Below are 28000 nucleotides of genomic sequence, written 5' to 3' on the forward strand. Positions count from 1 at the left end.
AACAAAACATTCACTTGTTTCACTTTGTAGCAGAAAAGAATCACAGATCCAACGCAGAGTTATTTTAATTTACAGCTGAATGTTTTTCCTTAAAAAAATAAAACAAAAACGGAATCGTTCACGTCTAGAAAGAAATCATGTAAAAATAGAAATGAAGCTTTTACTTTTTCTGTTCAATAAATTAGTACTTTATTAAAAAGTTAATTTATTTCAGGAACATTTTCACACATTATATAGATTCATTGCACACAGATGAATGTTGAAATGCCTTTATGCCTGTTAATTATTATAATTTAAAAATCACAATTCATTTAAAGTTGAAATGTTACTTCAGACTAATAAAAGTAATATTTTTAATACAAAAATTATAATTATTTGTTTTAATAAAAAATATTTTTAATACCGGCTTAAATGTTGTCAATTTTCAAAAGGTTATGAGCCTCATCAGGACACATTCTGATTTATTGAATATGACGATGAGTGGCATCCTAAACATGTTCATGAGGGTGTGTGTGTGTGTGTGTAGGCGTGGGTGTGTGTGTGTGTGAATTGTATCTGAATGAAGTTCATAATTCTAATTTGGTGCTAATCTCTAAAGAGCTATTTCAGTGTTTCTAAGGACAGCTTAAAAGAATTTCAGGACCATAGACTGCAGAAAATCCATAATGTTGGACTTCTGAAAAATATGATGAAGCAGCATGTTTTAGAAAATGAATCCTCCCATCTTGTTTCAGTGTTTTCATTTTAAATTCTTTCGTTGCGTGTTTTCTCCAGTGGAATAAAAGTTTCATGGATCTACAACTGTCTTTCCCATAACACAGTGAATTAGTTTTAAACTGTTTTAACAGACGCAAATAATTATTGTTTTGTTTTGTTCTGCGTCTCTCCACAGTTATCCAGTTTGGTTTTGTGTCTCTGTTCGTGGCGTCGTTCCCCCTGGCCCCGCTTTTTGCCCTGTTGAACAACGTCATTGAGATCAGGCTGGATGCCAGGAAGTTCGTCACAGAGTTACGCAGGCCAGTCACTGCACGGGCTAAAGACATCGGTAAGCTCATCCAACTTACCAACAGACTGGTACCAACGTGTAAGAAAAAAAAGTTGGAGTCAAGCATAAACTCCCATCAGACCGTCAGTTTCGGGAACTGACGATCTGATGGGAATAATTCAGCTTAAAGTATATTTTTGTCATAGAACATCCTAGTCAAAGGCCAGTCCTAAATCCAATTCCAGTCTGTGGCGATACTTGAAAGCTACTGTTCACACACACTCTTTGTAGCCTCCAAAGAGAGATATGTTTTGGCTTGTAAGCAAAATGAACCTCGTGAGTTTTTCGTTGCGTCAGTTTTTCGTATCGGTTTTAGTTTGTATTATTTCAACATTTTCATAACATCTCTAACATTTGGCCCAGTTCCACGTAACCGAGACTAAACCTCCGCCTGCGCGTGAGAGCCTCCTCCGAGCGCGGCTGACCTACTTACTACTCATTAATACTTCACACAACCCCACTTTAGCAGAAATATCTCTCAAAGTTTAGCAGGCACACACTCAGAGAAACCAAGAACATTCTCGCAAACAACTTAGAAATGATTTCACCTGAATGAAAATACTCTAAACGATGATCACGCTGCTGTAAAGCTAACGTCACTGTTCTTCTGCTGCTTCTCTCTCTCTCTTCTCCAGGCATATGGTACAACATTTTGAGCGGAATGGGCAAACTGTCAGTAATAATAAATGTAAGTATGAACATAACTGCAGTATTTTTATTAACAGTTAGTTTATTAAAGCTCCGGAAGCAACATCTCTATCACATAATCATACTTTAGCTTAATGCTATTAGCATTCAGCTTGCATTCCTTTCCAGTTCATCCAGTCTCCAGGTTAAACAAATTATTTTCAAACACAATTATGCGATGTAATTAAATAATAAGAACTTGGGAGGAATCTCTCTGTTTTCCCACATGACCTGCTGGTAAATATTCTTAGTCATCGCTTCTTCAGCCAATGAGTCTCCCCCCCCCCTTTTTAATAAAAAAAGATGATGATATTAAGAAGCTTAATGATCGAAACGCAAAATATCCTGAAGAACCAAATCCAAAGTCCACTAATAAAAGGACTTTGGATTTGTTAGTTGATGGTGATTTTTACGGATTATAAAAACATCAAAAAACCAACTTTGTGGCCAAATATTGAGCTCAGATTGGAGTAAAATGCATTTGCCTTGGAATTCACAAGTGGGATCATACAATAGCTAACTTCTGAAAGTGTGAGTCAGCTAGTCACCATTTAATATACGATGCTCTCCTGCTGAAGCGTTCAGAAATGTAAAACTGGTGAGGTCAGCTTTGGGCTGGGGATTGTCCAACCAACCAAATCCTTTTCTGTTTACTTTAATACTGAAGAGATTTCTGAAGGGTTCCAAATCAAAGGACAGGAGTTTGAATAAGGTGGAGAGATGGACGAAAGGACTGCACTCCTTCATAGCGCTGTAAAAACAAGGAGATGGAATGCAGTGAAAAGGGATCGCAGGTCATCCGTCTACATTCAAAGTCCATTTAGGCTTCAGCAAATTTCATTTAAGTGTGAAAGTTTTAGTTTTGGAGCCCGTTTCCTTTTTTATTGTCGGCAGCTAATTTGTGCAGAAGACTTTTCCAGGTTGTGTAAATGTACTATTCTCCTTCATAAATCTTCAATAAGTGTGTTAAGTTTCCTGTTGCTTTGAGCATTGCTTAAATTAGAGAGGGCTGCAAGAACACCTCTTTTGGACTGGCAAAGAGAAATTGCCCACCATCAAGAAGTTGACTGGCCTTGACTTGAAGTGGCCCAGTTCAAACAAGACAGTGGCTGCGCTTCCATTGACCATAGAATTGCGTGATTTGACATTAAAAATAAATTTAATAGAAACACGACAACTTTGAAAAAAAAAGCCCCTCTAATTTTTCCAATAAAAAGTTTTCCGTTAGGATGAGGTGGATTTCTTTTGGTTTATTTGGCAAAACTGCATCGCAGGAGTCATGTGATCAACAACCGAACGTCGCCACTGGTGCAAAACGTAAAGACGACGACCAGAAGTGGCTAGAGGATGACGACACGGCATGTTCTTTAATGACTTGTCACGTGAACAAACTTATTCATGTGTGATTTTTAATTGCGTTTCTTTTTTAACAGAAACACAGCCATTGCAAAAGTGAGGGGTTTTTTTTACATTAGCAGAATATTGACAACATTTTGCACAGATCTGTTATGGAAACCCAGCTGGTCTAGATAAGATGATGTCTAGTCAATGTTTTCAACTGGAAGACTTTTTGGACATCTTCTGGACACCAACATGTTTTAGTCTCTATCATACTTTCACATTGGCTCTGTTGTGGATAGCTTTGTCCGTATCGTAACTTTAAAAGTTCTCGACCTTTTCCATGACTGACGCACAAAACCAGCCACAGATCAAATTCAATCCAGACAAAACGAAGAACCTCCATCCTCCATTATATTTTTTTTCATACAAATTTTGTTAAAATGGAGCTACTAGCAAAGGAATCACTACAGGTAGTTTGGTATGTTTGGGTCCAGTAGGGTGCCGGTGCCAACTTCAAGATTGATTTAAGATTTTAAAGGAATAATCCCATAAAAAATGAAATAGTCTGACTCAATTTTTTTCTCTGGTTAGGCCTTTGTGATCTCCTTCACGTCAGACTTCGTCCCTCGGCTCGTCTACCAGTACATGTACAGCCAGACGGGCACCATGCACGGATTCATCGACCACACGCTCTCCTTCTTCAACGTTTCCAATTTCAAGCCTGGCACCGCGCCACACAGCTCGGACCAAGGAGACATCACTGTCTGCCGGTACGAATCCCACCACACAAATAACACTCAGGCCTCTTGTGTCTTATCAAATACTCCCAGTCGTTACAATGTTTGCCGTTCAGGAACAAAACACTCTTTACATGTATGACAAAGATCTTTACTTGTATTGTACCTTCAACAAAAATAAATATTAGAAATAGGTCAGTTCATAACATGATTATTAGCCATTCTCAAATAATGAGGAGTAGATAATGGATGGATGAATGAATGTGATGACATGTTGAAAATGTAATTATCTTGTTTCGGTCGAGGGAGGAACCTTTTCTTAGTATTTGGAAGCGACTTTATTCAGAGAGACAGTTATGTGTCACAAGGAACCTCCAAGTCATTCTGTGAAGAAAACCTAAAAGTCATACTAAAAGCAAGGGAAATCTTGCAAATTTATGTGTATTCTGGTGTATTTAAAGGGCAATCGTCATAATCTGCAGTCCAGAACAGCTTTGTACAGATGCTGAGTTGTCTAGTTGGTTTAACTGGAATTCAAATATTATCTAAAGCACCTATTCATTGTACTTTAATTTTGAGTTACAGATGCAATCAATAAAATAAACATGCATTTATTTAGTTTTCAAATGTTTATTGCATTAAATATACTTTTTATTTATTTATTTGCAATTCTGCTCTTTGGAATGTAAAATAAGTACAACAAGCTATTAGCTTGGTAATTAGCATTGTTAGCTTCTCTGCCAGCTAGATGCAAACCACTGCTTACATGACTTTGTAGCCTTTGTAGTTTGTTTACTGGAGTTTTAAATCGGTGTCACTTTAATGAAAGTGGTTTGTCCTCCTTTAGCTCATATCAGTTTGAGTTTTATTGAGGTTTCTGAAAAGTGAGGGAACAACATCAACCCTTCATTCAGGCAGCCGACAAGCAGTGCGCAGCAACAGGTGGGGGATGGAAATGTTATCAAAACGACTTAAAAATGTCTGTGGTAACAGAACTCCAGGAAATTAGAATGTACGATTCCATAAAAACAAGATTATGACACTTTTGTTTTGTTTTTTTAACCACCATAACTTTTCTCAATAGTCTTAGTGTTGGCCACAGACCCGATGCTGCCTGTGTGAGCTGCTTGGGAGAAAATAACAACGGCATATTTTTGGAATGTGATGTGTATTGTGTTTTATATAGAAACTGTACTTCACTATTTCTAAAGCTGCAGTTACAGTTATAATCCTGTAAGTGTTGGAACCTAAACTTCTAAAACTCAACCGGAATGTCTACTAATTTAATTTGCTGAAGCCCCCTCTCCATTGTTAAGTCTCATTTATGGTTCAGTTCCAGCCACGTTGGGTGCCTCTCCACTGGCAGCGTGTCCCTCACTATGTGGGTGTGAATACAGTGAGCACACAGGATCTGTGGTCGAGACTCTTGAAGATGTCATTTTGCGTCTGTAACTTTGGGCGGCCAGTTTCTGAAAAATCTCTCGCTATAATATTTCGTTGCGAGTTGCTCCGTCCAGTTGCAACGAGCTATAAGTGCCGCCTTAGATCATCCAATCATGTAAATCCATGAGCCAATCAAGGGACGCAGTCTGCTGCCAATCGAATCTCTTGCGCACAATTCCTGGCCAGCACCACAGGTAGTTCCAAAAAACATGGAGTTTAGCCTTGGCATCTAAATATGGTCTAGACCCTTTTACGGAAAATACACACCGGGTTTATCGGGGGGGTTTCGCCATAGTTGCTTCTTCGACTTAAAAAGTGACTTCTAGCAACTTTCCACTGATTCCTCGGTTTTCTTTTCAGCTACCGACAACTTTACATCAACTGCAGATGTAACAAGAACCTTCTACATATGAAACAGAAAAGGTTTAAGGTTGAAAACACCTTACTGCCAACAGTACAGCTTTTTGAATTCAATAATGTCAATAACTGCCAAATACAGACCACCATTGTATATTCCACACATTTTTGCTGGTGCCAATGGCAAGAATCTCCTTTAGAATGTTAAAATTAAGCACTGTAGTGGGAAAGGTCACGGATGATAGCGGCCACAGACAGCCAAGGCCGACCTGCAGTTACATAAGTCGGCGAAGCAAGAATACCATCTTTGTGCTGGAGCGCCGTGATGCGTCACGCCAAAAGTATGACGAGATGCTTTACGCCTGTAACGGTTATTAGGCGTGAAATTGGTAGCAAATGTCCCAAGAAGGGTTTTTTTTGTGTCCAACATGTTCATCTCTGTGTACAGCAGCTGTTTCTTGGTTCAAGAGCCAGTCATCCAGCTCTTGATGTCAAAAACTCCATGGAGTTAATGTCTTTTTATACCCCTTTTGTCGTCCCACGTTGATGTTGTGATTGTGGTTGTATGGATGAATATATGTCACAGGACAGGCGAATGAATGGATGCATGGTAGTGTCAAGCTGAGTAGAAAGGAAGGGCGAGGGGGCTGACAGCATTGATGAAATGATCAGATAAGAAGGCAAAGAAACTAGGCTTCTGTTATAACGAGGGAGAGATTAAGTACGATGGAAAGATACCGGCGTGGCAGAGAGCAGAGGAGGGTGGTTTTAAAAAGATAGCCGGTGTGACAGAACCGTTTCAATTTTTAATCAGATTTAAAAGCAGCAGTATGACAGACTAAATAATCATTTCCGCATCAGTGGACCGCACATCTCTTCAGTAATGTTGTCGTCAGAGCTCCAACGTTTTGTATTATTCTGGGATTTTACGTGACATTTTACGTGATTTTACGTGACGGTTGGCACAAAGTAGAAAGAAGCTTCTCGTGGCTTGAATTCAGTGCCGAAGGTTTTTCTAAATAACGTTAAGAACGTTGAGACTGTTTATCATTTTTCCTTTAACTTCACAATTATACTGTCCTTTGCAGCACTCCCACAAAAGATGGGGAAAAATGTTGTAAGAATAAAGGAGTAGAAATGTGAATTATGGTGAATACGAGAAGCCTAACTAGAAGTAGGTCTTCTTGGAAAAAGAATACTTAAAGTCGTCATCTGAATCACGGAGCTAAGCATGGTGTGCTCCATAAGCCGTGGGCGTCACTCAAACAGCCAGTTACTTAATTTGAGTTAGTTAAAATAGATTACAAATGTGCACGTGTACATTTTAGACCCAATTAACCGCTCCGTGTGTGTTTGTGTGGGCTCAGCTTAAAGAGAACTCTGTGCTTGTAATTCTTCACTACAAGTTTTAGTTGGTGGTAATGAATCTGTAGGTGACGTTCATCCTGATTAGCTTAGAGCTACTTTCTAAATTACTGACAAACTGTTAGTGCGTCTGTGTATGGTACAGACTTAGTTAAGCTCATCTATCAACACTGTCTTTGAGCCAATTTACAATCGTAACAAACATTTGCCCTGTGGTTTGTGTTTTAGAAGGTTTTGTGCTCAGTTTGTACTCAAGTATCTTCAAGTGAGCTAGCTTAGCAATAGCATACCGAGATAGCATCGCCCATCTTCTCCATTTACAAGAAGCTAAGGATTTTAATATTCCTCCACCTTCTGTTCTAATATTATCTGGAAACTTTGCTAGTATTAGAGGCTAAGCTTAAAAACTACATCTCAGAAACACTGAAAACAGTAGACCCAACCAAGAAAATAAAGACCCAAAGTGCGCAAAATGTCTAGAAAAAGACATCTCTTAAGAGTTAATGTCACTAGTGGCTAACAGTTAGCAAGCCTCAGTATTTTTGCGATGATTTTACAGCATTCAGATGCTGTAAAAACCAACACAAAACAGAAAAACATCGTTTTGGTCTTGTAGCTGTGTTTAGGAGTTCTTTCAGCTTGTTACTTGAGACATACATTTCTGTTTTTTCTCGCGCATCGTGTCTGACAGATCTTCTGGGATTTAGGAAGTAGGACGTTTGAAGGCTTCCCAAGAGTTTTATACTGGAGTTCTCATAAAGTGTGAAACGTCCTGACCAGAAAGAACGTTGTTCTGCTTCCCACCGCCTCTAACGAAAGAATACATTTCTCTGTTTGGTGGATTACGAACAGGCATTTTTGCCCTTTTTTTGTTTTGTTTTGTCAAGTATCAAAAATACTGCTACACAAATAGTTTAAAGCAGTGGTCCCCAACCATCTTATTACCGCGGACCGGTCAAGACTTCACAATTTCTCTGCGGCCCAGGGTGGAGGGGGAGGATACCGTCAGATAATGCTTCTGCATGTTGGTGTTCCCGCTAAAGCCTTTTTTTTTTTTTTTTGCTGCCCCGATTTTCCCTTTACGACAATCTTACAGCGTCCTGCAGTGTGTGGTGTGTTTTTTGGTGGTGTGTTGAATTTGCCCGATTCAAAGTCAGACATATTCAAGTGGTTATGTTTAGTCAGTTAAAATGTTAACTACGAAACAACATAACTCTCCTCCAAATCATAGTGAAGCAAATAGAGCGGCTGCTCCCGCCGTCTTTTACCAAAAGCCTTTTCTTTTTGTTACGTCTTTTTTTTGCTTAAAATGAATCCACAAACTATCACTGCTGCTTCTACATCGTCATCCGTGTTTGTTTACTCTAAATTTGCCTATGGTATGTTGGGGTTTTTACTGGATTGTCTTCAGGAACCAGGATGTTCGTGAGTGGAATCGGTTCTGTGGTGTGTTGCTCCAGCCGTGTGGCTGGACACACGAACCGATCGAACCTGTTGGACTTTTATCGGCTCTGTGGTCACAGAGGTTTGGAAAATTGGCCGACAATCCTTAAATCCTGCCGTGTGAACCAGACCTAAAACTCACAAGCTCTACTCCTCTCATCTCGTCTCGACCAGTGCCCTAACGCTCTCTGACTCTGGTCGCTATTGTAACATTTACACATCCCCTCAAAATAAGATACAGATGCTCCACAAAAATGAACATTTTACTTTCATGAAAATTTTAACTCATGATAAAGACTAATGGAGCCCTGAGCTTGTTTCTCTGCAACGAGACGGTTCCATCTGGGAGTGATGAGACAATGACACCCAAAGTGATGCTTATGCACAGGACGCCTGGTCTCTAGTGGAGAAGCAGCTTCATTAACGAGCCGGTCACCATATCATGCAGAGCTTGGAATGTGGGAATCACCTGCCGGGATGAATCCATCCTCCTGTCTCTTCTCTGGGCGGGCCTTTTTCTTCACAAAGAAACTTTCCAAATACATCTGATCTGTTTCTTACTCATGTTGCTGCTTGTGGCTCAATGTTGGCGCAAGACGTAACCGAGAGAATCCGGCTAAAGGATTTTCAAAATAAAAGATTCTCCAGACTCAAATAATACATAAAACGGAAATATTTAATTACTTCTTGCGCGGCCCGGTACCAATTGGTCCATGGACCGGTACTGGTCCGCGGCCCACGGGTTGGGGACCACTGGTTTAAAGCATGGTGGGTCCTATTAGAAAATGTTTGCAAATGACTGCGTGTTTTTGGCAAGCAACTGAGATAGAGCTGTATAGCAACTTATGAACTGCTTCCTGTTTTCAACAAAAGCTTCTCCAGAAGATACAGGGTGACAGACACAATACAAAGTCCTTCATGAAGTTTCTTCTTCTGGCTTCGTCGACGTTTATAAATCATTGTGTAAAGTTCGCTGCTCTGACATCAGGCTGCCTGTGTTTATGTTCTTATCGCCCTGAAGTCAACCGAGGGCCAAGCAGCTCTGTGAAGGATTATTGGGAGGTTTATTATTGGACATCTGTTCTTTGTGCATCAGGCGAAAATATTTACTCTTCATCTCATGAGCTGCAGAGATAAGCTCTGCTCAGAAAATTATTACCGCAGAACTAATAAGAGGGAATCCAGTAGGCATCATACCGCAGATTTTGGATTTTGCTCGACTTGCTAAATGTATGTGACATTTTGACGTGAGTTATTTACCCTTTTTCACGTTCAAAAACCCAAGCAGTCAGATGTTAACCTGTTTTCCTCTTTTTAAAACCACATGCTTTGTTGTTGTTGTTGTTGCTGATTTGCTTTATCTGAGACTGGCAGAAAATGGATGTCTGCCTTTTTCATTATCCACAAAAACACTTGTAAGAAGGCTTTTGGAATTAATCTGCAAACTCGCATGCAACTTCCTTCAATTTGAACCTTGTGTTCACTTAGAGTTACATTTATGTTGTACAAATCACTGCTGAGATGAGAGAGGAAGCACGATATTGTTGAAGATCATCACTAGAGAACTAGGGTTACATTAACAAGGGCTCAAAACCTGGATCTCAGTATAGGCGCCATGGGGCATCAAGTAAGGTGACACAAACGAAGCAGAAGAAGCACCAGAAACTACGACAGCGTATTGTAGTTAGAAAAACAAGAGGAGTGCATTTCTGTCAAAAGAATCTCTCAAATTTTCTAAGAAAAACTTAGAAACGTCTGAGTTTGAAAAGTGGAAAATTGCTAGAACAAAACTCATAAGCTTTTAGGTTCATCTCAAAAAAATGTTGTTTTTTTTCAAGAAAGAAATTTGTAAATGTCTGAGTTTGAAAATTTGCTAAATAAACAGAAAAAACAACAACCAAGTTTTCATGAGGCCCCCAAACTGATTAAAATGCAATTATCAAATAATAATAATAATAATAATAATAATAATAATAATAATAATTTGTGGGAAGCAAGTAACCAACTTTTTTTTTTTGTTTGTTTTGCCTAAAATATCTTTTGAAAGTAAATAGGTGGTGATTTTTTTTCCCCTCCAAAATCACTTTTGGCAAAAATGACTTAGTCTGTTATTTTAGGAAGGCGACAATAATCCATACAGGTCTTAGCAAATATTTTATTTTCTAGTTGTTGGTTGTCCCTCCCCTTTCTGCTATCCTGGGCGACTGCCCTTATGGCCCACATTAAAATCCACCACTGGTCACAGAAACCAACTTGAATAAAATAAAACTGGTCTATTAATGTAGACCGTTCCCAGCATTACTAAGTAGCTCGGGATTATCTTTCTTTCCTCCATCTACGTAACTATGGCAATAGATCCATAAAAAAAATGATCTTAAAAACTATGGGACCATAAAGCAGTATGGAGCATTACCTGTGTTTTTTTTTCCTCCTGTCCTAATTCTGCTCTTTTCTTTTTTTGCTTGGAAAATCTCTAAATAAGACATGAGAGCGGACGGCAGATCTGTCATACCAAATGAAAACTCCATGCTCATCCATCAGGAGACGGAATCAACCCTGACAGAAGCCAGGCAATCTGATAGGGTGTGTGTGTGTGTGTGTGTGTGCGTGCGTGCGCTTCTGGGATGGGAATGCTTTGACCCTTGTTTGTCTGTAAATACATTCTGGGATCCCAGGAGGCACGATGTTGGAAGCAGTAACTCATGAACACACACACCCGCACACACACATGAGATTCACACATTTGACCTTTAATCCATGAATTATAAAAAACCATAATCACATTTCAATTCAGTTCAAATCAAAAAAGTACTTTATTAATCCCAGAGGGAAAGTAAATGTTGTTACTCTTATTATACAATTATCTTGAAAGAGTTGTTGCAGACGCTGATGGCTGTGGGCAGGAAGGATCTGCTATTGAAGTCTGTACTACAGCAGTTCTGAAGAGGCCTCTGACTGAAGACACTTATTATTATATGATAATTTCATACAAAGGGATGGTCAGGATTGTCTGTAATTTTCTTTATCTTATGAAGAATTCTTTACATTCTAAGAAATGTTTCTATAATTTGTATGTCAACTCATATACTAAGAGAGAACTGTAAAATAACATAAAGCAGACACACATTTTGTTCTTTTTTTACAATATTCATTACAATGGAAACAGATTGAATACTTAGCTAAGAGATGAACTCCAACAACCGAGCTGCAGATCTTAGCTATGCAATGTTCAAATCACAAATCTCAGATAGAAAGATTGAAATAATATAACAGATGATGCATAATTTAAGCTGTTGTGGGGCGTCCTAATTCTTCACATCACTGTAGTTTATGAAATGACATTACATTCCACAGGTAGCGGGGACACTTCCGCTAATAGGCTAAAACGCTAATAGCACAGCTAATAATTTTGTTTAGCATCTGGCGTTTTTTTGTGAACTTTTAGTTGAATAAAGGTCAACGTCTGTGTTGAGGCGTGTTGAGGAGGGGCTTTAGTTGCTTTTTCTGGTCACTTTCATTGTATCAGCCAATAAATCATAAAAATAAGACATCAGATACTTTTTGACTCCTCAAGAATTCCTCAGTTAGGCAATTCGTTCACATTCACATTCGTTCCCCCAATTGAATTTCAAACGAAAAAAAAGATGCAGGTCCAAAATGAAACACGGGCGCCAGAGAACAAAGTATAGACATAAATACAACATCTAAGGACATTTTAGAACTTGTAAATTACGTCAAACTTAAATTGATTGTAGTCTTTTAGGGCAGATGGAATTTAAATTGAAGTTTGCGCTTTAGCTTTAGCACACACCAAATGCCGTGTTGGTGTATTTCTTTACTGTTAGCGGAGCTAATATTTATGATTAGTGCGTCAGGATTAGCATAACTAGCTTTTTAGTCCACAGAAACTAAAATGCTTGTTTAAAATAAACAACTTTTAAACAAGCATGTTCAAAAGAGATAACTACAAAACCCAACGTCTCACTGATTCGTCTTATGAAACAATACACAGTGAGATGCCCCAGTTGCTGTGGAAAACCTCTGTGATTGCGAAAAACACACAGATAGTCCTATCATTTTTTTAATAACAGAAACATATGCATTTCCTCTTTAATTCAGTTGAGATAGTTTAGCTTGAAATGCTAGGAGAACGACAGGAAGTGAAGTCCAGGTCACATTAGAAGCCGACCTTCGAGTAAAACACTGTAAAATATTGTCCAGTGAAAGATGAATAGATTAAAGGAGAAAAAGAGGGGAGAGGAGCTCAGTCTCTCAAGAAACATTCCTCATTTATGACTGTATAAGGAGAAGGAGTCAGCCATCATAAGACCCTGCTACGACACACACACACACACACACACACACCCTCTCACACACACGCTTATTGTTCATCCTCCTCTCTGTTAGCTGCGTCCCCTTCATGTCGGCCTCAGTGAGACGCCTCACTCAGAGTGTTTCATCTTCAGAGGAATTTTTGCATGGCAGGGTGTGTACATGTGAGCGACGCTCTACGCTGCACCGTGATCCGAGCGCTCACATTAATGTGACGTGGTTAACTGGGGAGGTCAGCCGCTTCCTGTGTTCCTGTCACCACAGCCGACTCTCGCCTAAAGAGTCTTTTAATTGTTTGCGTCGTGAGCGACTTTGTCTAAACCTGATGGCGCTTCATGTCGGGCCGCACAACCTTTTATGGGGGGTTTGTTTTGGAGAGAATATGCTCTTGATTTAATACATTTGAGAAACGTGACTGATGGATGACAGAAGAAATGCAGGAGCTCTGTGATGTAAGCTGAAATGTTTGACAGTCATTAATCCTTAAAAGGGAAAGTAGTCCTTTTTTTTTTCCTGACTTGGCTTGACAGGAAAGTTGAGTAGCAATAAAAATGATTGGAAACATAATTTTATATTTTAACATTTAATTCAAATCCTGTGCGAATGCCAGTGTAAAACAGTGAGTTACAAAAATAGATTATACAAGTTTATTGAGAAGAACAGCGTGAGAGTATGAAACAGTCCGTTGCGGCCATGTCGCAACAGACCGGTGATGAATCAGTCTCGTAGTAAACGAGTGTGTGTACATCTAAAGCCCTTCTCCACAGATGTGGCTCTAACTGTCTCTTCCTCTGTCAGTCCCAGTCAGATTCATCTACATTTCCGAACATTGAGTGGCTCTTCTACGTTTTTAGGAACCTCTCCAAGACGTGATAAAAGTCTTGGAGACATGCGCAAGACTTTTGCGTGATTGGTGCAGACTGCGTTCACTGATTGGCGTGTGGATTCCACAACGAGCCTGCAGTAGTTGACAAGATGATGCGCTGAAAATCGATAACTCCTGGAGATCCAGACCTTGTTAACAATTATGGTGGAAGAACGCATCCAGCGTCAAATTGGTCGACCAATGGTACACGTAAAATGCCACCAACCAATGCTCCTGCTCTCTCATGGTCCAGCCCACATCCCCGCCCATATTCACGTCCTCATGGTAACGGACACATTGCCAATGGAGACACACCCAACTTGGTTAGGACTGAATCGGATGTTAACCACCTACTGTGGCCCTTGACAATAGAGAAGGGGCTTTAGTTGCTTCTTCTGGTCCGTCAGGAGTCACTTTCATTGTATCATCCAATAAATCATAAAAAAAAGACATCAAATCTGTCTATAGATACTTTTTGTCTTGTTCGGTGGTGGTTGGGTTTCAGCCCTTCTTACCTTGGTCATGTCTCTGAGCTCTGAACATCTTGTATTCCAGGTAGTTGGCAGCTCTGGAATTTGACAGAACTAGAATCTTAATGGCTTCTGGTAGCTTCACACTTGATTCTTCTCAAATCCTTGGCAGTTTGTTTGTGTCTTTTTTTTTTTCTCTCGATAAGTTTCCAAAATTAACTCAGCGATTTAAAGAGTTCTACATCCCTCAGAGAAACTTTTGATTGTTTTTGACTCTTAAGTCTCAACTAAATCTTTCTTTTGGCTTGTTTTGCCTGAAGAAAAGAAGCTGCCTAATAATTACACACACCTTAATATAGAGTGTTGACCTCCTTAAGGCCCCCACATACTCAGGCCTACTGTCCGCGGACGGTTAGGTCTTCATACTCGAGCGTACTGATTACCTAAAATTCTCTCGTGCAAATTCCTTTATTTCACTCAAGTGTTCTTATAATTCTGCATAATTCACCATGTCAATATTTGTGTGAATATATAAAGCCTGTTGCTGTTAAGCATTTTTCGCTGACGTGCCTATCACGTCCCCGTGGCAACTTTACATTGACTGTTATCATGTTGATGTCAACTTTGAAACAACATGAACTCATATAACCCCTATTCTCAACCTTATAAGCCTGGTGTCACATGAAAACCAGTTCGATGTGAACACTGTTTCCACCAGGTAGTTTAATGTGAGACACCAAGTACATAAAAATCTATCCTTGTGCGGACAATGTCCGGCGGACGTCCACTTTGAGTCCACGGGAACTGAAGTGAGCCCGAGTATGTTGGGGCCTTTAGGCCACACCCCTCCATCATTACACAGACACACACCACCTGCTACACTTAAATCCATGTCTATTCAGAGAAAAAATGCCTAAAAAGGATTAATCACACGTAATACTCTAATTCTATTTTTCACTGATTCTCTTGGCTGACTGTCTGTAAACAAACAATATATCAACTGTTGCATTTTCATGCTTTTCATTTTTATCCTTCCAAGTGATTTTTGGCTGATTTTGAGACAGTTTGGATTTGTTCTCTGTGATTGATTTTCTTGGTCTTAACTGCTTCCTTTGTTGCCTCTCTTTGTATCCCAAATGCAGTAATTTAACTTAATGCTGGCTGAACGGTTTGCTGTGTAGAAAGCAATGGGTTTACAATGCCAGCCTTTGTTTCATAACCACTGAAACCTCTGTGTATTGATTACTCCAAGACGATTCGTTGCTCAAAGATTCTCTTATGGTTCACAATGAGCCGAGCCGTGCCAAGGTTGGCCTTGGAAGGAAAAATGCATCTTTTATTCCACATGTCACGGGGAAGGACAGATACCTTTAGACATATTTGTTCAAACACAATCTAGACGTTTTGTTTCTACTTCTCCAGCCATCATTCATACATACATAAACTTACTTTCTTAATGTTTTTATGATTGCGATTGTTTTTACCCTCGTCTTCACTAACGAAAGCTCTTGTACATATTTCAGGTCAGTTATGCACATTGATTTATTACTGGTTCAACTTATTTGGACAGTTTTATATTTTAATGTGTAAACATAACAGTGCGGCGATTTAAAAAAAACAAACAAGAACTGGCTGCACAAGTTTGAATTTATTGTTTGTTTGTTTTTTTGACAATCACATAGGCTCAAAATTAAGCTAACAGGCTTAACCACATACATACATTTACCTAAATATTTTAATAAGCGACTCTCAAAACAATGAGAAAATCAAGTCAACACATAGAATTATATGTTTGCATCAGTTAGTGAACATTATTGGTGCCTGTTTCTAAAACGCTGTTAATTCCAAGGTCACTAGTTCAAGCAGTTTGAGGTAAAAACCAAGAATGCTGTACCAACTATCTAACATGGTGGTGGTAGCATCATGCTGAGGGACTGATTTGGTGCTGCTCCTATTAAAATATTGGTACATTGCAAAAACACAAAATCTTACCAACCATTCGTGTCGAGTTTCTACTACAAATATCTTAGTGCACTTGAAATGCAACAACACTAACTTAGAAGTAAGTTTTTAGCAAGATATAGGAGCTTGTTTTAAGTAAATAATTCCTGAATATTAATAAAAAAGAAAAAGAAGTTCCCAAAGATATTTGCACTAGAAACTAGACTAAAAAAATACTTGGTAAGATTTAGTGTTTTTGCAGTAGATGAGTCGGCATTTCAGATTTCAAAAACCTCTAGCTTTGGCGTTAGCTCCAAATGTCCTGAAGGTGTTCAGGACGTTACCTTTAGTTTATAGCTGTCCTAGTCCAATCTGATCCAATAACAGGCTTATTTTTTTCCACAAATATGTCTGTTTTCAGATGTAACGTGCTAGCTTGCAGCATGTGGTTTTAGCAGTCCTCTGTTAGCTTACCTAACTAACAGGTTTTCTGTTTCCGCCCAGTCTGTATTTGTCCCTCAGATTTCCTCTCATGAGTCTAACCCACCAGCCGACTACACTCCAGTTATCGTATAGCTTGAATAAGTTCACCTAGTTGAAGTTACAACGTTAAATTTCACTTTGCCATTGATAAGGTTCTCTTCATTGAACTGCTGTGTCCTCAGCAGAGATGAACCGACTGGAGCTTAAACTTTTGGTCAGCTGATGAACAGCCTGTTGGAGCTATAAATACAGTTTTCACTTGACTACTCTGTTTTGTCTTTTGTTCCTGTTTAATCATTTTTCATTGCATGAAATGTAAATACTTCATGATAAGTGTTTGGATAAGTGACATAAAACTCATAAATGTTTGTGTTCAAAGTGAAAGCATTCCATTGAGAAATCTAGAGGTAGTATCTCTATATTAGTAATCTAGAGATTACTAGAGATTTAAAGAGATTACTATCTCTTTAAATCTAGAGATAGAGATAGTAATCTCTAGATTTAAAGTTTTGACTATTCTTATCTTCTTAAAGTGGATAAGCAGCATTTTACTTTGAATTTCTTTCTTCTCTCTCTCTGTCGGCCTCAGACGTCTTCTTTTCCTTTCCACCCTTTCTCCCCCCCCCCCCCTCTTCACTGTGAGCGCGTTGACTCTTTCTCGGCATGCGTTTCAGGTCGTCTACTGTTTATTTTCGCCTGCACCGTGAAGATGATTTTACAACAAGGAAAACGAAAGAGAAGAATGCAAATAAAGTTGGCTGCGTTTAGAGCCCAGACGTCTTACGGGACGGTGGCCTGTTTGGGGTTTCCTGCTCTATTCATTTTATTTAATACTTTACTTTCCCTCTGGGTTTTAAAAACACAAAGGTACTAGTACTACTTGTTTGTGTTTCTTGTTTTAGGTACAAGGACTACAGGGAGCCCCCCTGGTCTTCTGATGCGTACCAGTTCTCCAAGCAGTACTGGTCCGTCCTGTCTGCAAGACTGGCCTTTGTCATTTTGTTCCAGGTATGGGTTTGTTGTGTTCCCCTAATGCCTGCCATTCACGCAGCAATAATTCAGAGAACACGCATAGCTAATGTGCTCACAATGTGCTCTTATGCACTAAATGATCTCAGACAGACAGTAAACAACTTTTGTTGTTTGGTATGCAAACATGTGGCGACCAAATGTTAGGCTAAATGTTGTGGAATTATTACTCTAGAATGCTTTTCGCACATACTGTATTTGGCTGCTTAGTTTTTTTCTGCCAAACTATTACAGGACTTTAAGATGGAGATACAGTCCCAATTTCACTTTAAGACTCATTGTTTTTCTGGCTTTCCATCTGCAGAGGCGACGTCACACTGTGTGTATGAGAGCCAAGTCACCAGGGTGTAAATATGTCTACGGATCTATAATAACTCTGAAGAATTTTGAATTAATTTGAGATGCAACAACATTTAATTTTCCCTCAGGATCAATGAAGTATTTTTTAATTGAATTGAGTTGAATAAAACTGTCTTTAGTGTCTTATGTTAGCGGTTAGCATGATGTGCACCATTAGCTTACCTACTGTAAACAACCGTCTGTGTGCGAAATTTCTATGGAAATTGTAGATCCTTTCATCAATTCTGGGTTTTATAAAAAGGCCGCTGTTGATTCCAAATCACACAATTTCCATAAGAGAAAACTTCTAAGAATAAAACAGAGCGACCTTACCCAGCATGCCAATGTTTCCTTTAAAGAGAACTCACATTTTTCACTAAAAGGTTTCGACACAAGGATAAGGTGGGTTCTCTATAGAAATTGGATTACTTTGCAAAACTGAAATGGAAACACTGTTTTTGCATCAAACGAGTCACATAATCAACAACCGGACGCTACTGCTGGCAGAAACCACGAAGAAGACAACGACAGGAAGTGGTTGGAGAATGAGGCCGCGGCCAGCTTTTCATTTCTTGTCATGCGAACAAACTTATTCAGCTTTGATTTTAATTGTGTTTCTTATGTAACAGTGACACAACAATTGCAAATTGTGGTCTTTCGACACTAGCGGAATATTGACAAAGTCTTGCGCACATTTGCAATGGAAATGCAGCTATTGAGGAAAAAAGGTTCAGTTTATGTAAATACCTCATTTCAACTGTACGTTAACCCATGCTTCCCTCTCCCTCCCAGAACTTGGTGATGTTCCTCAGCCTCATGGTTGCCTGGGTGATCCCAGACGTCCCCAAGACCATCGTGGAGCAGCTCAAACGGGAAAAGAAGCTCCTGGTGGATCTGTTTCTGCAGGAGGAGAAGGAGAAATTCCAGCTCATCCAGAGCCTCTTCGTCAAGCCCAACAGCCAGTCGCCCACGGCTGGCCAGGCCTTCCCCGTTCTGGGCAAATACAGCACCCTGCCCTCGGGCCCCACGGCCGGAGACGGAGGGGGGCCGAGGGCGAGGTGCAGGGCCGCCAGCTTCAGTCAGTTCAGCGACAAGATGTCTTCGTTGCCCAGGAAAGAAAACGCAAACTCAAAGCACACGGCGGTGTGACGCGTTCCGTCCCGATCAGGGTGGGGTGGATTAAGCTTAAACGGGGCCTGTAAGCCAACGAACTCGGCCCTTTTCCTGTGTGTTACTTGTATCGTTTGTGTCCTGGTGTGTGTGACACCGTAGTGCGGTGGTGAAGTCATCACAGGTCTCCTGCAGAAGTATAAACTGGTCCTTGCTGGCCTCATTGTGTGGATCTTTAACGGTCAGCCCTGAACGAACGGCTGTGTGAGTGTGCTGTTTCGACTCGCACGACTGTTCACCTGACAAAGTGTTGTCATTTTTTTCCGTACAAACTATTTAGTGAGGCACATGAGCTTCATAGCGTAGAGAAGCAATAATTACTATATTAGGTCGAATAAGTGATCAGGACCCTGGAAGAACTGCAAACTGACGGACTGCTTCGATAGGAAACACTAACCCACCAACAGACTGACGAACATCGTGGCTTAAACTTTAGGGCTGTCTGATCTGTGATTTTCCTACTTTGTGTATTTTTGTTTACAGATTTTGTAGCTCTCACGACATTCCACCTTTTCTGGACTGTTTTTAATTCTCTTTATAAATTAGAAATAACTTTAAAAGCGGTTTACCCAACCGATCGTGACCAGTGATGACGGCTGCTGGTTGGTTCTTTCCGCCCCGCTCTAGGTACCGATGGAATGGGAAAATGCCAATACGGCACACTGTGGTGCCGTTCACCTCCTTCCAAGCTGTAGTATCAGAACTCCATGATCTGTGAGGCTGAAAATCTCTTCTGAGCCATAAGGAACCTTTGCTGTACTCACCATGACAATAATGCACGGGGATGGCCACCTGTGAATGAGACAGAGCTGAACTATACTCACTGTGTTTATGCTAAATTAAAGAAAAACTACATCCACATTCCTTTATAATGAAGCAGTGGAGTTCTCCTGGGATCAGGGTTCTGACCGATGACCTTTATGTTGCGTTGGTGAACTTCAAAGTCTTCGATTCTTCAGAATCAGAGACGCTTCACAGGTTCTTCCGAGAATTCGCACCCCTCGAGTCTTTTTTCATATTTTGTTACATTGCATCCACAAATTTGAATGTCTATTAGGATCTTATGTGATAGAACAACACAAAGCAGTTCATGATCGTGAAGTGGAAGAAAGAAAAGGACACATTGTTGTGTTTCCTTGGAGCAAGAAGATGTTTTTCTGCATTGAGTTTGCATGCTCTCGCAGTTCAAGCATAGATTCTCTCCGGGTACTCCTACTTCCTCACACAGTCCAGAAACATAACTCTTCAATTTATCGGTTTATCTAAATTGTCCTTAGGTATGAGTGTGGGCGTCCATGGTTCCCTTGTTCTGTGCATTTGTGTTGCGCTGAGATGTACTGGGAACTCGCCTGGTAAATGCCAGCCCCTAGTTCTGGACTTCGCTTTGTCCAGAGAGTCTGGGCTCTCGACTGTTGGGAAACAATCGCTTTGCTGGAGGAGTGGACTTTTAAGCAACTGGATCTCATTTTACCCAGTCGCTATCATTTGGCTGTGACATATATGTAATGCTCTAGCTTGATCAAGCTTACCGGAAATTGTGTGCGCTGTAAACAACTCCGTGGGGAGTAATGCCAAGACATCTTTGCCAGCAATAAAATGTCTTAAACATTCGTCTCGCTCCGACTTTAATTGCTCGATGCGTCGTTCACTTCCTCCGCTGCCACTTCCTCATTTGCCAAGCTTCAAGCCCTATAGAAGCAGACTGTAGTTCTAAAATCAACTTTGTCCACAAGTCCTTCTGTTCGCTGATTGGCCCGAGTGAAATTCATCTGTATAATTCGAGCTCAATCGGAGAAACACTGAAGGGAGATGAGAATTGAGTGGAATTGCTTTGGAAAGCAATGACCAGACTGATTTGGGGGGTACTCCATCTTCTGCCCCAATGACCGCTGAAGATGACCCCCTCAAACAATAGATAGTTTGTCTCCAACAAACTATCCAAAGAGCCATCTATCTGCAAGGCTTGTAAGGTGTGTCTCAACATCTAGAGAGTGATTTTTCTTTTTATACTTAAATATTATATTTCTTTCACTTCATAAATGACCTTACGCTGTGTTGGTCTATCATATAAAACCACATTAAAGCACTCTGAAGGTGGTGGTTCTAACATGTCAAGTGTAGAACAGCATAAGGCATTTAAAGACTAGCAAGGCACTGTACATCTGTTGCTTTTAGTAAGAGTTCTCTAGCAAACCATAAACTAACATTTTTACAGCAGTGGTTTTGAGAAGAATAACATGACACAATATAGTTGTTGTATGTTAAAGTGGAACTGAAATCTAAGCCGTAGTTTAGCTGTAAGCTCTAGAGATACCGCAGCTATTGTGAAGGGAAAGCTTTTCGGAACAGCAGCGACGCTCGTCAGCGTTCAGTCCACGAGGCCTTTTGGAGCCGTTGCAAGAGTGTTTTTATTGCTAAGCTTTATGATTAGGTATTCTACAAGCTGCGACAGAGCAGACGTTTTCTGAACAATTTCTATTAAGTTTTGTAAAGTCTGTGAAACGTTCTGCTGTATTCAGTATTCGTGAGAAACCTACCGTACTCTTTGTCCATGGAGTAATGTTAAAGCTAATTGTCCGATGTTATGTTGAAGTAGGCTCGTTTTACGACCAGGTGATTAGCTCTATAACCAATATTTAAACAAAGCTGAACTTTCCACTACTACTGCTATCTAAAAGGATCATTATTATGGAGAACATGCTCATCAACAACCAAGCGTGAACGCCCAGATGAAGGTCCGGAAATACATTGAATTGGATCCTGTAGAGGAGTATTACAATACCTAGGATCTTGGACCAAATGGATGAGATAGCAACATAAGCGGCGCCAACATTTTCCCAACTTCCTCGTGTCGCGATGCTAGCCCGCATTTGCTCTTCTACGTGTATGAGCGTGAAATTTAACATGCACGGACTTCGTTTGTCACTTGGCTGAAGGAGAGCAAGTGGTTGACGCCTTATCGCGCAGGTTCCTTAGGAAATGAATAGAGAGGAAACGACATCCCCTCTGATGCATCAAGCCCATTATGTCTGGGTTCAGCACCCCTTTTGGCCTTGAGACAGCCCATATATTTGGTGTGACACAAGTCATGCAATTCATTTCAGGTGAGAAGAATAGCAAAAGCATAGTCTGCACGGCTCACAGCGTACGCACTGTATCCCCGAGTTTGTGGGAGACTTTAATCTCTCTTGAAAATTGTGTCCGACTCAGACCAGTCCTTCCAAGTGCTCAAGACTTTTGTCAGTGAGTGTTGAGACGTCCCCGATCAATGAGACACAGCAGAATGTAAGTTTAAGGGCATTCGTTGTTGTTCAAAGCACAAGGTAAGACTGTAACTAAGATCACCTATAAACCTAAGCTGCATGTTTTTAGTCTATTAGAGAAAAAAACAGATGGGGTTTCTAAAAAAAAATAAAAGTCTCAAATATTATCACCTTCCTAAAACAATGGTCTAGGTCATTTCTCCATAAAAGTGATTTTTTTGGGGGGGGGTCAAACTCTTTAGTTCATTGGATGATTTTATGCTAGAACTGCTGGTGCTGTGATAATGTTGACTTTTTCCAAACAAGGACCGGCTTCCATTCATTCCATTTAGTTTATGGTTGTTGAGTCTTAAAGATTACTCCAACATACATATACTTGTAAATTAGACTTCATGTCAGCTTTCACAATGACTCAAACCAACATGGGGACATCTCAAACACCGAGCGACAGCTTGTTTCATCGGGGTTCAAAGTGAAGCTGAAGACAGACAAACAAAGAAGAGAGACGTTTTTACCACCACAGTGTACCAGCTCAAAATGTCCTCACTGGAGTTTAAAAGGGAGGTACGGGCAAATGAAAGAATGGAAACGTAGTTGGAGTGTGGATGAGGAAGTGATTGCGGGTCGTCCTTAACTCCACAAACTGCCGAAATGCTGTAAAACCTTCAATTCTGTCCCTCGCGCCCTGGTAACTGTTCCTTATTTCCAACTGAAGACAACATGCGTCTGTCCAGACAGGACTCAGTCACAGACTGTTATCTTTCCATGTATTGAAATCTTACTTTAGGAAATTGTGATAAAAGGTGTATTTGTTATATAAGTTTCTGTTGTTGATCCTTACCTAAGCTGGTGTACAAATTTCTAAATACAGATTTGTTAAATGGATTCAAGTGCATTTTTTCCCCTTCTTTTATGTTCCTTTTTTTATGGAGATGTTGAAAAATACAAACATTTATTGGATAATTTAATATTTATAATGTTACCTCTTAATAGCTCAAATTATCGGGTAAACTCAAAACCACAATTTGATCAATCTTTCCAACAATATGGAAAGATTTGTTGCATTTTTTTTTTTCAACCGTCAAATAAACTTCTGAACATGATGTTTTTTTTCCCCCCCTGATAAAAGGACAACGTTTCATTTCTCTCTGAGTCTTCGAGGTTTCTGCTTCCTCGTCTGAAAACGAGAGTGAAACCATCATAAATTCACGCCGCGGCCTCCGTGTGCGATTCGGTTCCAGATGTGAACGCGACATGCGGAACTCCGCAGCTACAGCATCGCGAGCTACTTGCTTTTACAGCGGGACGCTTTTAACCGCCACCAGCTGCCGCGGCGGTTGAGCAAACCGACATCCTGAAAGTGGCATTCTGGGACTCACATTCCTGACATTTACTGCTCTGTAGGAGGAACACTGCCATGCACTAATGAAGGAGATGTCATGTCCCAGGAACTGCTGGTATGTCCTTGTAAACTACATCTGGATGTACAGCAGTTTTCTTTTCCGTTCTGATATCCATCAGCTATTCGAAGATTTGAAAGAGTCACCTGGGCTGACGAACGTTTAGTCCACCCAGTCAGTGACTGAGGGCATGTTAATATTTATCGTGTTACATGAGACACCGACAGACTTTAAGCTGATAAGTGATCCTGATCTGTCCTGTTTGAAAACACAATTCGGAGAAAACGGGATTACTTGGGAGTAGAGATACGGGAAGTGGAAGCAGGAGCGAGAGGTAATCTTTAATAAACAGCAAAACACGAGAAAATATTTTCCCTGCTTTCCAAATTCACGTTTCCAACCAATTGGTTTTTATCTTTTAAAAGAACAAAACTTAAGTTCCCCGATTTGTGTTCACCGGTGAGTCAGTGGCTGTGTTTCCATTTACCGATGTGCGTAAAACTCTGTCGCTAAAATCAAAGAAAATAAACACAATTTAGCAACTGACGTGTTTAAAAGAAGAAGCAATTAAAGTCGCATGTGAATAACTTTGTTCAAGTGATGCGTCGTTGAAAAGCATGCAGCAGCATCGTCCTCCAGCCACTTCCTCTTTTCCTCTCAAAAGACAAAGTGTTTCCATTGCAGTTTTGCAAAATCCACAAAATTCAATATGGCCGAAAAGCCACCGCATCCTAGCACAGAAACGTATCAAAAATAAAAAGATATTTTTTTTAATTAACATGTTCCCACTAAGTGAATATATTTTCGTAATTCCAATTTGTGCAAATATATGCTCAGTGGAAACGCAGTTATTGTGTCTCAATAGGAGGAAATTCTAAAATACATGAGAAACTAAAGTCCCTGACAGCCGTCAGTCTGGAAGGAAATGCAAAGCTGTTTCCACCACAAATATCCACTAAGGGAGAAATAGTGGAACAGTGGGGAACTTTTCCCAGGAGTGGTCAGCCAATCAAAATTACTCAAAGGGAACATTGAGTGAATCACCCAAGAACGGAAGAATCCAGAGCAACATCTGAAGCTCGCCTCCGTTATGGTCAGTGTTCATGATTTAACACAGTGGACGATAACCGCATCCAGCACCAAAACCACCGCCAAGCAAAACAAAGCCCAATTCCAAACAAACATCCTGACCTGCAAACATTTTGGGAAAAATATTCTGCAGACAGACGAGGCTAAAGGGTAAAGCTAACAGCTTTTCATTACAAGCTGACGTGGTGGAAGGACCTGCTGCTGCTGGTCGACTTACTGTATATGTTAACACAGCACAGTGTTCACATTGGCTTCTGTTGGACTGTAGAAAAGTGGCTGTTAGTGTTTATTTGTTAATTAAAAAAAAAACACACAATTCCAGACCCTTGCAGAATATTTAAAGCATTCTGTAGAATAGGTTTATTAAACTCTACATGGCTTTTTAAATTGAAATGATTGTATTTTGTATCTGTTTGGGAACAGAAGCCTGCTCCTAAATGAGCCTAATTAGAAAGATGAGCGTCAGAAAGTGAAACGTCATCCATCTGTACTGTTTCCCTGCCTTTGTGTTGGTGTTGCATTGTTTCCTGCCTCCGGCTAATTCCTGGCCTGCCCAGATCCGTTTCATCCAAACTCCTCTTTAACTCTGGAAAACCAAACAGGTTCACCCAGACTGCTTCCTGCTGAAATAAAAGAATCAACCTGAACATGAAAAACAGAATCCTATATGAAACCCCACATCTACAATGACTGGTTTAGATATTTTTTTAATCGTCCTTTAACTCTGTGACTGGCGGCGTAGCGCAGCTTTCAGCTCAGCATAGATCACGCATTAATATTCACGTTAATATTCACGTTAATATTCACGTCACAACGACTCAAGAAGAGCTTGTACATGTTCACCAACACGTGTGTTTTATTAGCCCTTTGCATTCTTTCCCCCTTTTACACAGCAGGCACTCAGACGTGTAGAAACAAGAGAACGCAGGTTAAGCTCTTTTTTTAATTGCAGCGTTCCATCCGGCATCCCTACTTAGTACAACAGAGAAACACAACATGAATGGGATCCAGTAAGTGAAGCTGATATTTCAGAGAATGAGTGGCAAAAACATAGAGCTACTATAACCATGTGATGGAGCCGGAAAACCTAAACTCCAACCTACATTCTTTACAATCAAATCCAACCGGGTCCTAAAACGGCCCAGCAGAGGTTTATTTAGCTCCAAATGAAATATATAGTTAGCAGAATGAATACATTTAGCTTGATAGCTCAATATTTAATGAAAAGGCTTCATATCTAGTTTACAATCAAAATATTTAGATCTATCCTAAATATTTAGCAGAATTTTTAAGCTTAACTAAAAATTTTGCTTACTAGCTAAATATTTAGTGAAAAAATATTTTGCTAACCAGGCAGTTAATTTGAAGCTAAATATTTAGCTAGGAAGCTAATTGTTTGACAAAAATATCTATGTAAACAGCACATTTAACTCTCACTTAAATATTTAGCTCTGAGCTAGCTAAGTATTTAGCTTAACTAAAGATTCAACTTACTAGCTAAATATTTAATAAAAAAGCTCAGTATCTAGTTTACAGTCTATTTAATTCTAACCTAAATATTTAACTGTGAGCTTGCTAAATATTTGGCTAGTTCCAAGCTGTGACATTAATATTTTGCATAATCTATTTGATTATTTATCTTGCTAACTGGGCATTTAATATGAAGCTAAATATTTAGCTAGCAAGCTAATTGTTTGGTTGACAAAATATCAAGCATACAAACAGCATATGTAGCTTTAACCTAAAGTATTATTTAGCCCTGAGATAGCTAAATATTTAGCTTAACTAAAAATTTAGTTTGAAGTTAAATATTAAGCAAACAAGATAAAGATTTAATTCTAGCCTAAATATTTAGCTCTGTGCTAGCTAAATGTTTTTAGCCTGTGTGTGTAACTTTACAAACGGCTCCCCATGATTTACTTGTGTTCATAAGTGGGTTTACTCTGGAGCTGACCAATCACTTAAAAACCGGATTTTTAATCTCTACAAAATGTGTACAAGTCTTCTCCAAGTCACTTTATAGTTTTGCACTTTTATGTATTTGGTCCAATATTCCTGTAACTTCTCTCGGCACACTTGACCTTGCTGTACACCACTTAACGTTTTCTGCCGCACCGATACGAGTTCTTTCACATGTCAGTCGGATTCATGACCAGGTCACACCTTAAACGCACACAGCTACGCTCCGCGCATAAAACATTCACACAGATGTACAGGTGAAAAGTGCTCTAGATGTGTGTTTGCACGTTTTCTACAAATAAAAGGAAGTGAGGACAAAGCAGGAACTTCAACACCCACGCTCCGCAGTATAGGGAGCCCAGCTGGGACACACCCGGCTGTCCATCCATCTGTGCAAATACATTAACTTTTGAAGTATGAAACCAGGGCGCGTGGGTTACTCAGTCTTTCTAGAACTCTTCCAAAAATGATTTTCTTTCTAAACTTAGGTTTAGGCTCATCTTTGAACACTAGAAACTGAAATAAAACAAAGACAGATAACCCTGAAATGGTTTTTTTTATTATTATTATTTTTAGATTTCGTGGTCGTTCAGACTGGGGTTGAGTTTTCTACTGATAAAATGAATATTTTGGTTGCTTTGTTGTGAGACGAAGCATGAATATGTTGGGAATTACTGCATGTTTCCACAGTTGATCACGGTGAAGAACACGTCAGGCTGTGTTACGCCGTAAAAGGCCCTGAAAACCTCGTTAGAGTTTATGGCATCTCCGTAAACTACAAGGAATTTGTTTGTGGTGATCAATGCTAAAAAAAAAAACTAGCATCATTGTAGAAGAATAAAGTCAAAATAAGGAGCATAAAGCCATGAAATTACGTGGATAAAGACAAATTGATACATGAGTAAAGGACCATTATGACTTTATTCCCGGCTATGAGTTTGTTCTTGAATTTTCTTTTAGTGTGGTTAGTGTTCTTAGTGTGGCCCTATAAATGGTAGTATTTTATTTTCAAAAGCCACTTTCAATCTGATAAACCAGCCTGATCAGAACTCCTCTTCTAATTCACTGACACTTTTTATCTCATCTTTGATTTTGACATTAAATTGAGGTTAAGAAACATGAACTGCTGACACTTTAATCACGCTGTGGGACAAGCCGAGGGTTTGGACCCACGATTCATTTAAACGTTCCTCTTTTCCAAACTCATCCTGACTTCTTTACTCTCCTTTTGAAATAAACAAT

At 39.8% G+C, this 28000-nt stretch overlaps 1 protein-coding gene across 5 annotated transcripts in view; it reads left to right on the forward strand.

Moving 5' to 3' along the window:
* Positions 1-23195, forward strand: part of ano2b (anoctamin 2b) — a 70617-nt gene extending 47422 nt beyond the window's left edge. For 3 of the 5 annotated variants that reach the window (XM_028044053.1, XM_028044055.1, XM_028044056.1), the window contains 5 exons: positions 893-1045; positions 1681-1733; positions 3665-3843; positions 17412-17517; positions 18670-23195. In XM_028044053.1, coding sequence (XP_027899854.1) covers positions 893-1045; positions 1681-1733; positions 3665-3843; positions 17412-17517; positions 18670-19026 — 848 coding nt within the window. In that variant the 3' untranslated portion in view covers positions 19027-23195. The remainder of the gene's footprint in view (positions 1-892; positions 1046-1680; positions 1734-3664; positions 3844-17411; positions 17518-18669) is intronic. The other 2 variants (XM_028044054.1, XM_028044057.1) reach the window with 1 other exon arrangement.
* Positions 23196-28000: the final 4805 nt, after the last annotated feature.

Source organism: Xiphophorus couchianus, chromosome 17 (genome assembly GCF_001444195.1).
Source record: "Xiphophorus couchianus chromosome 17, X_couchianus-1.0, whole genome shotgun sequence".
Classification (NCBI taxonomy): Eukaryota; Metazoa; Chordata; class Actinopteri; order Cyprinodontiformes; family Poeciliidae; genus Xiphophorus; species Xiphophorus couchianus.